At 42.7% G+C, this 10,012-nt stretch overlaps 1 protein-coding gene and 1 non-coding gene across 2 annotated transcripts; one reads left to right on the top strand and one right to left on the bottom strand.

Annotated features, from left to right (window-relative positions):
- Positions 1-1,875: 1,875 nt before the first annotated feature.
- LOC144510931 (small nucleolar RNA ACA64) lies at positions 1,876-2,008 on the bottom strand. The gene has a single exon (XR_013500703.1). It is a non-coding gene; the product is annotated as a small nucleolar RNA ACA64 (small nucleolar RNA).
- A 743-nt stretch (positions 2,009-2,751) lies between these two features.
- Positions 2,752-8,944, top strand: rps2 (ribosomal protein S2). The gene is made up of 8 exons (XM_078240085.1): positions 2,752-2,901; positions 4,741-4,878; positions 4,994-5,083; positions 5,186-5,293; positions 5,450-5,623; positions 6,034-6,193; positions 6,740-6,831; positions 8,822-8,944. Exons 2-8 carry the CDS (start codon positions 4,744-4,746, stop codon positions 8,900-8,902), a joined length of 840 nt encoding a protein of 279 aa, XP_078096211.1. The 5' UTR covers positions 2,752-2,901; positions 4,741-4,743; the 3' UTR covers positions 8,903-8,944.
- Positions 8,945-10,012: the final 1,068 nt, after the last annotated feature.

The raw sequence follows: 10,012 nt of genomic DNA on the forward strand, positions 1-10,012 counted from the left end.
GCCACTGCAGATGCAGGTACACCCACAAAGCTGTTCGAAAGGGAGTGCCAGAATTTTCACTCAAAACAACTGAAGAGATTATTTGGGAACTTGTGTCTGCTGACCTTGACTTTGTAGGTGGCAAAGGTCATAAGTTTGGGAAGGTGCCTTTTGACGGCTTGATGAGTTGCTGCAGTCATTGTTGAAGGGAGTGAATGTAGTGGATGGGGCACTGATCAAGCTTGACCTTGATGGTGTCAAGATCCTTGTGCTGTTGGAGCTGCACTCATGTGTGGAGTATTCTAACACTCCTAAGATGTGTTTTGGATGGTGGTGGACAGACTCTGGGGAGTCAGGATGTAGTCACGCACTCTGGAACTCTGATTTGCTCTTGTAGCCACAGTATTTATATGGCTGTTTCGTAAGTATCTGGTGAATGGCAATCCCCAGGATGGTGATGGGGGAATTTAATAATGGCAGTGCCATTGACAGGGAGAATACTATGTCACTTGTCAGCTCAAATGTGAATGTTGTCTAGGTTAACTGTTACATTGACTCACCTTGTGTTACTGAACACTTTCCTCTTCTGACAAGGTCACTGAAGGAACCTCGTGGAATGATTGGCCTCCAACAATCACATCTAACTTACTTTTGTGCGAAGTACAACTTCAAGTGGCACCAACTTCAATTTTGCTGGGACCCCTTGATGCCAAAGGCAATCACTCATCTTAGGGTTCTCAATTTGAAAGACTGCATTCATGCAAGCAATACTTAACACACTTCCTACCGAGTGCAGAAATATTGCAGTATTATGCTTGAGTAGTGCTGTACTCATTTATGATTCACTCCAATAAGATTTCTAACTTTGAAGTCAAGTATCATTTGCTTATTAAACATAAATGCTTGAACAGTGAGTGGTTTTTTTAAAAAAAAGTGAATTAAGTTTACAAATTGTGCAGCATTCATACATTATTGGAACTGATATATGTAAAGCACTTAAAATAACATTGAGAACTGGAACCATGTAAGGAATTTAGTCAAACTTGCCTTGATTGCTTTATTTTACATTAACAGCATTATAGAAATACATAGTTTAAAATAGTACATATGAAAACTTAACAGCCATAAAGTAAACTTCAGATAATTAAAAGGGTTGGAAATCTGGTTAGCAGCACTTGTCAGGGGCAGAGAAGAGTTAAATAGTTACATCACTTATTTACAGCCTTTATTTTAGTAAAAACTACATATCTCTGTATCCGTGGAGAGAGTTAGTGTTTTGAGTCCTATATGCCTAACTTTTATTTCAGATTTTCAGCAGCCACAGTATTTTGATTTTTAAACATATCTTCACAAAACCTGAACAAAGACATTCTAGAAATAAAGGCAGTGCATGAAGCTTAAAGTGTGGTGCAGCTCAGCTGCCAACCACATTCAGAGGGGCTCAGTGCAAAGTGTGCTGGTTATCTCTCCTCTCTGCCACCCACCCCCCAAAACCACATCAGCTCTTTGGTCAGTGGTGGACCTGTGACCAAGTAGCTGAGGAAGACAGCCATATTGCCAGTTCTTATAATGCCCATAGGATATGCTGGGCAGGGGGCATGAAGACCCAAGACATTTTATTTATTTTTGGTTGTGATGTACACTTAGCAATGTAGTTTTGTTTTCTCTCATTGCACATAATCTGTTGTACCTACAATGAATTTCCACTAAGAAAAAAAAATCATTCTAGTCTTCGGAGCCTAGCTTCGGTTTGGCTGAAAGTTCATTTCCTTATTTGATGCCAGACTTCTGATTCTAAAGACCATACCTGTAACCGACAACAAAAATTAAATCACAAATTAAAACGCACAACTGCAAGTAAAAAATGCTCTCAAAAAAGGAGTTGTAACAAAAGTTATTTATTGGCACACGGGTTTTATTGACCACAAGCAACACAGAAGTGGGCAATAAGCTTTAGTGTGCCTTTTAATGTAGGCACTCTTATCTTACCCACAGTAACTAATAATGCTGTTGGTAACTTTCAGAGGGTGCCATGGGTCACACTAGTAACAAGTCTCAACACCGGGTTACTGTCCAACACCGGCATCTCCACATCATGGGTCACACTACCCAGTTCACAGAGCACATGGCGCCAGGTTCTGAACTAGGTCATTGGTAATAGTGACAATTTCTATAAAATATAGATTAATGCCAGGCTCCAGATAGTTATTTGACAGGAGTGGCACTCATTTTAGACATGGCAGATATACCCATGGTCAGCAAAGAAAATGAACTCACTTTGGGGCCATGAAGACAGGTTTCACCATTTGCAGGTTGTATTTCCACCCCAATACATTTAAAGTTAACATTTAGAAGACTTTAACCAGGGTATAATTAACACCATCGCTTTTTAATAAATGTGAAAATTATTTTCTTAATTTCACAAAACATTTCATATTAAAGTGATGGGGAGTTTATTTTGGAATTACAAAACACCTTAGCTTGAAATGAACAAAAAAGATGTTTAACAATGTTTTTTGTTGTTAAAAATATACTTTATTTGTAAAATTTTAAAAGGCTGTAATCAGCTACAGTAACTACAACACTTACCCCAGCGCACCGTCTTCACTGCCTCTTAAACAGCAGCAAATACTATTTATAGGGCGGTGAAATGCTCACCCTAAATCTGAATAACACAGAAAACAAAGGCGCTTCTTGAATACGTCTCTAATGATCTATGCACGATCTGGGGTCTGCACTCGCTCTTTGGAAACCCCAGAATCTGAATAATACAGATAACAATGATAATGCAGACAGTAAGGGGAAATGATATATACTCGGTCCGGAGTCCCCGGCGAGAGCTGGTGTGAGGTCTCGCGAGATTCCGGAGGCTTTAAGTAGGCCGCGCGGGCCGACCTCCGGCCTCTGACTGAAAATTATCACGTAAGTGGCGGCAGTTGGGAGCGGCGGCAATCGGTGTAAAATCAGAGCCATCCGCCTGCCAGCGGCTCAGATAAAGGCTGCAAAATACCCGGCCGGTCTTAATAAAGCGTCTCGTGTGATTATTTAGTGTTTTTAACGTGAAAGGGAATGGATGATGAGGGAGTTTGGTGGGGAGCTGGCTCCATGTTTGCCTGGGACTGGCGGCATGCCCACATTTACTTGGATAGACCCCCTCTCTTTACTCTGCAGTGAATTTTCCGGATTAAAATTCACCTTGAACCGAAGCTGATGGGAGTGAGAGGAGGTGTGGATGTTGGCCGCTCACCCACATGGAGTTGGGCCCTCAGATTGCTGCAGCCTGAAGGATAAGCACTTCTCAATCCTGCCTCTCACTGTGTGTGTAAAACAAAAAGGGAATAATTCAACCAGGATAAACCCAGGATCTTCCAATCCTGTATTACAGAAAGCCAGTGGAGGAATAATCTCACCCTGCCATTGTGAAATGATATTTTGAGGCTCTGGTTGACCTGAATTGTTGTCTTTATCCTGAACTGCTTTCATATCTGTGCAGGAGTGGTTCTGCTTTCAGTATGTAGAGGACATAAATGAAATGTATAACACTATAGCCATCAGAATGAGGCTACGGTTATGGGTAATACAATGGCTAGCACTGCTGCCTCATAGCGCCAGGGACCTGAGTTCAATTCCGGCCTCGGTCACTGTGTGGAGTTTGTACATTTTTCCCCGTGTCTGCGTGGGTTTCCTCCGGGTGCTCCGGTTTCCTCCCACAGTCCAAAGATGTGGGGGTTAAGTGGATTGGCCATGCTAAATTGCCCCTTAGGGTCAGTAGGGTAAATTATGGGGATAGGGCCTGGGTGGAATTGTTGTCGGTGCAGGCTTGATGGGTTTATACATGTAGGGATTCAATGATATCTGCAGGAGTGGTTGTGCTTTCAAAATGTAGAGGACAAATAAAATGTGTAAAGCTATAGCCATCTAAATGGAGGCTACGGTTATGACAGGACAGTAGTTTTGGAGCCAAGTGTTAATGGTCTCGCCCCAAGAATTCAGAGGTTTGTGTGCTAAATTATCACCCTTTGTTGGACTGCCAGCCTTCGTGCAATACACCCTGTACGCCAAGTATGGTGATAGCTTTCAGATGAGATGTTGAACTGAGACCTTATCTGTCTCTGTAGGTGGGTGTCAGATTTCATTGCTCTACCTCAAGTACAGGGGTGGTGTCCTGCCTGATATTTTTCTCTGAACCAGCATCCGTACACCTGAGCTATCATCATTATCTCATTACCATATTGCATGTTGACTGCCATGCCGTGAGGCTATGAAAGGGACTATATAAATTAAGCAGAGTAGGATGATGGGGGCAAAGATCAGTACCTTTGGCTCTGTCACGCAGCTATCCAGATTCAGCCTCTAAGCTTTTCCTTTTAAAGTATCCAATTCCTCACAGAAAGTTAGTTTTGAATCTGCTTCCATCAACCTTTCAGGTGGTGCAGCAGTTTGAGGTGGTGACCTTTTGAAAGTCTTCAAAATTGAAGTGTTTCAAACTCAGGGTCATTCGCACTGACAGTACGATCACTGTACATAAGTAATGATTCAGATTGTGATCGACACAGATAAAGTTGAAAGTGCTGATACGAAAATGATTTGTGTTTTCGTGCAAGTACTGCATTAGTTGTTGTGGAAACAGCCCCTGGTATAGAATGTGATTTGAACAGCAACCATGTCAAAAATTAGTGCCACTCGAAATGCTTCCAAAATGATGAATGTGCTGCGACGGGAGCTTTTGATCGCTTAATAAACTTCACCTTTGTGTTGCAGCAAATGGCGGACGACGCCGGTGGTAGAGGAGGTTTCCGCGGTGGCTTTGGCTCTGGTGGTCGTGGGCGGGGCCGAGGCCGCGGTAGGGGCCGGGGCAGAGGCCGTGGTGCCCGTGGTGGAAAGGCTGAAGATAAGGAGGTAAGATACGACGTCAGCGTAAATTTGTGCAATGAGTTTGGCAATTAATGTACTTAAAATTCATTGTTTTGGCATGAGCCCCTGAAACGTCTTCCCTTTCATTCTCCCTTCACAGTGGGTGCCAGTAACTAAGCTTGGGCGTTTGGTGAAGGACATGAAGATCAAAACTCTGGAGGAAATTTACCTCTTCTCCCTCCCTATCAAGGTAATATTTGAGATATTTTCCACCTTGTAAATGCCTGCCAGCTTTAGTAAATCTACCTTTTGCAGTGGGCATTACTCTTATATAATTCCCCTTTCCGTCTAGGAGTCTGAAATCATTGACTTCTTCCTGGGATCAGCATTGAAGGACGAGGTTCTGAAGATCATGCCTGTACAGAAGCAAACTCGTGCCGGTCAACGTACAAGATTCAAGGTATGTTTATGCCTGCCTGTTGGCAATTCTTTTAATTCCTCAACCTTTCTTCCGCAGGAAAGAAGTTTGGAACGGCATTTTAATGACAAACCTTTATCCTGCAGGAAAGAGGTTTGGAACGGCATTTTAATGACCCTCTTTTTAACATCTTTTCAGGCTTTTGTTGCTATTGGTGACTATAATGGACATGTTGGATTGGGTGTCAAATGTTCCAAGGAAGTGGCCACCGCCATTCGCGGAGCCATCATTCTGGCAAAGCTGTCGATCATCCCTGTAAGGAGAGGCTATTGGGGTAACAAAATCGGAAAGCCTCACACCGTACCATGCAAGGCAAGTACGAATATGGTTGATGTCTACTGTGTGCAGTGGTCAGCAGTGCATGTGAAGCAAAATAAATACTTTCATTTAACGGGGTTTCAGTATTGACCCTGTAGAAAGAGTATAGAGAATACCTGGTATCGCACAAATAAACAGCTGCCATGCTTCTTCATTTTGTGCTTTAGCTGCATTCAGTGAAGGAGTAAATCAGTGTTACAGGGTAGCCGATCATGGGAAAACTTAGCAAAATCTGTTCTGTTTGTATGTGTATTGGTTGGTTCTTCGTTGATGAGAATTGCTTGGAATTTGAACTGCCCAGTAACCGGGTGTCTACTTGGAGAAAATGTTTGAATTGCATTTATTTCTGGGGATTCTGTTTTTTGACATGTCTCAATGCTGTAACAATTTCTTAACTTTTCCAGGTGACTGGCCGTTGCGGTTCAGTCTTGGTGCGTCTAATCCCTGCACCCCGTGGTACTGGTATTGTCTCAGCTCCTGTACCCAAGAAACTGCTTCAGATGGCTGGTATCGATGATTGCTACACCTCGGCCCGAGGTTGCACAGCCACACTGGGCAACTTTGGTAAGTGTAACTACAGTGTCAGGAAAAAGACTTGTGCTGTGTTGCAGTGATGTTTGTATTTCACCCTTTTGGAGTGGAAGTGGTGAGGGAATTGTGAAGATCAGGCCAGTTCTATTTGTCTTCTGTAATTTTGTTCTACCTTCTGTTTGAAGGTAGAACAAAAAGAGATTAGACTTACAGACAAGTCTAAAATTGTCAGAAAAGGTGGCTGGCTACCGGCATCTCCACATCATGACTATGTATAAGGCCATTCTGATTGCATCTGACTCCCCTTATATGACTGAATGCCTCTCAGCTCTGCACAGTTTAACCTGCTGGTGGTATAATTGGCATATTATGAGAGGGAAATTAATGGAGTATGCACGGCAGCTAAGCCTTTTGTGTGGTTTACCTGTTCCATTTGAAATCCAACATAAAACTTATTTAAGTTTATTGATTTGTATCACAAGCATTAACACTAATGAAGTTACTGTGATAGACCTTGAAGCTCCATTTTGATATCATACTGATCTAATCCTATAACTTGCTGTATCTGCTTTTCTACAGCTAAAGCTACTTTTGATGCCATCTCTAAGACCTACAGTTATCTGACCCCAGATCTGTGGAAAGAGACCGTGTTTACCAAGGCCCCATACCAGGTACCACGCTGAAAACTTACTTTTCTTTCAGGAACATGATTTCTTTCAAAGTGTGAAGAAATTTGAAAATTATTTTCATTTAGTTTGAAGTGATCCTTTGCTTTCACTGTACCACAGCTGCTAATCTGTATTGTAACATATCATCAACCTCTTCTTGCTTCTGAGGTCTTGTCCCCTTGTTACAAAAATCTCATCAATCCCCCAGCAACATGGTTTTTTTGTATGAAAATTCGTTGTGAAATCAACATAACCTGCTTTTCAATTTGCTTCATTGTCTAGCCCATCCCCTTAACAACAAGCCATGATATATGCATTCCTCAAATCCTGGTCCCTTTGCACATCCTAGATTTTAATTGGTCCACCATTGATGGCACAGTGGTTAGCACTGCTGCCTCACAGCGCCAGGGACCCAGGTTCAATTCCGGCCTCGAATCACTGTTTGAGCGGAGTCTGCACATTCCCCCTGTGTCTGTGTGGGTTTCCTCCGGGTGCTCCAGTTTCCTCCCACAGTCCAAAGATGTGCGGGTTAGGTTGATTGGCCATGCTAAATTAACCCTAGTGTCAGGGGACTTGGGAGGGTAAATACATAGGGTTACGGAGATAGGGTTTGGGTGGGATTGTGGTCAGTGCAGACTCGATGGGCCGAATAGTCTCCTGCACTGTCGGGATTCTATGACAGCCGTGCCTTCAGCTTCCTAGCCCTCCGTTCTGGAATTCTCTGCAATCCTCCATGTCTTGTACCATTTTCTCCTTTGAACAGCTCCTGAAAACCCAATTCTGCTATTATTTCCTTCTGGTTCAGTGTGATTATTTTTGATAATGCTTGTGTGGAGCGGTTTAGGATGTTTAACTGTTGAAAGTGCTATACTTGAAAGGGCTTAGTTATGAGGAGAGATTGGGTAAACTGGGGTTGTTCTCACTGGAAAGACGGAGGATGAGGGGTGACCTAATAGAGGTGTATAAAATTATGAAAGGCATAGATAGGGTGAACGCTGGGAAGCTTTTTCCCAGGTCGGTGGTGACGTTCATGAGGGGTCATAGGTTCAAGGTGAGGGGGGGGAGGTTTAACACGGATATCAGAAGGACATATTTTACGCAGAGGGTGGTGGGGGCCTGGAATGCGCTGCCGGGCAAGGTGGTGGAGGCGGACACACTGGGAACGTTTAAGACTTATCTAGATAGCCACATGAACGGAGTGGGAATGCAGGGATACAAAAGAATGGTCTAGTTTGGACCAGGGAGCGGCGTGGGCTTGGAGGGCTGAAGGGCCTGTTCCTGTGCTGTTTTGTTCTTTGTTCTATAAGAATGAAGTTGTTGGTGCTGTGGGGCATTCATGTGATCTTTCACTGTTTTGAAAATTCCCTCTTTCCTCCGAGATCTGATTAAACACTTTATTTTGCAGTAAGGGTGGCCACAGCTCTCGCACCGTTGATTTACCCAGCAGCTTCTCAATGGAAACTTGTCTCCACTGACAGCCCAATTGATTTCCTCAGAAGCTCCTCAATGGGCTACAAACTGGCCACTCAACCCTGCTGGAAAGTGGGGTTATTTGAACTGAGAGGCGTGTGCCTAGAGCTTGTTCAATCAGTTTAAATACATTTCTCCAGATGTCACTAATCTTTGTCCTTCTGACGGTATATTTTGGAAGACCTGTAAAGAGTTACAGAGCCCAGGTTGAGAATCCCTGACCTATATCATTTCTATATATACATAGAATTCCTACAGCGCTGGAGGCGGCCATTGGCCCATTGTGCCTGCACCGATGACAATGTATCGAAACTCAGTGAATTTACCCTGCTAATCCCTCTGACACTAAGGGACAAATTTAGCATGGCCAATCCACCTAACCTACACATCTGGAGCAAACATTCTGTAGCAAACATTCACATCCTCTTTGTTTTCTTTCTTTTTCATAAGGCTAACCAGTTTTTTGTTGCAGTATTTTATAATGTGCAAAGCATGCTCTAACGTTATCTCTTTTCCCTTTTAGGAATTCACTGATCATCTGGCCAAGACCCACACCCGCGTGTCTGTTCAAAGATCCCAGTCAGCTGTTGCTCCAGCCACATAAAGCATTTATGCAAAAAATAAAATAAAGATCTGTTGCCCATGATCTTGTGTTTGTCATCTTTTTGCTTTGGGTAGGACTGGATTTGATGGGGGAAATGCTTTAACAGATCAAAAAATTGGCACTAATGAAGATTGCTGACTCTTCTCATGGCCTGAGCATTTTTAATTTTAATGTAAATGTTCCTTCCATCCATACCATCAGCTTGAAATATCAATAATCAATGAACTGTATGCTGCTGATAACCACTTCTATCACTGCCTCAGCTCAAATCCTCAACCAGGCGTCTGAACTATTGATTGTTATTGCAATGTGCTGCTGATTGGTTGGCCTCCAAACTTGCACTGTTCAAACTTCAGCTCCTAATTGGGATGCTCCCATTGAGCCATTATCCCTGTCCTCATAACATTGGCTTCTGGGCTGGCATTGTTTTGATTTTAAAATTCTCAGCCTTACCCCTCTGATAGCACTGAATAGTCTGAAATGGCATTCTCAGAACTGAGGATTGGATTTGAGGATTGCAAATGTTCCACCTGTTTGAAAAAGCGATTAACTAATAGTTACAGAGCAGTCAGCCTGAAGTTGGCAGGGAATCTTAAGTGATAGTACAGAACAAAAAACTATGGGGTAATTAAAGCATGTATTAAAGCAAGTATTTGACTAACTAGATTATTTGAAGTAGTGATGAGGATTGTGTGGTTGATGGGCATTGGACTTAGGGGTGTGTGTGTGTGAAGTGACCTTAGCAAAACTACAGTCCACAAATTACTGGCAGTGTGGGTATACAAAATGGATGGAAAGCAGAGTAGTGGCAAACAGTTGCTTTTCCTGGACTAATACTATAGTGATCCCCAAGAGTCAGCATTAGAACTACTGTTTCTGATATAAAGACCTGAACTTGGGTGGAGGCAAAATCTGATTCCAAAATGTATGGATGACATGAAACTTGGAAATGCAGTAAACAATGGGAACCATGGTAATAAACTTCAGGGGATGTAGACAGACTTGTGAAGATTCGCGACATGAAATTTAGTGTAGAGAAGTGTGAATTTTGTTACAAAGAATGAGTCAATAACAAAGTGAATAATACAATTTTTGAGAATGCATCTCATA

Source organism: Mustelus asterias, chromosome 23 (assembly GCF_964213995.1).
Source record: "Mustelus asterias chromosome 23, sMusAst1.hap1.1, whole genome shotgun sequence".
Classification (NCBI taxonomy): Eukaryota; Metazoa; Chordata; class Chondrichthyes; order Carcharhiniformes; family Triakidae; genus Mustelus; species Mustelus asterias.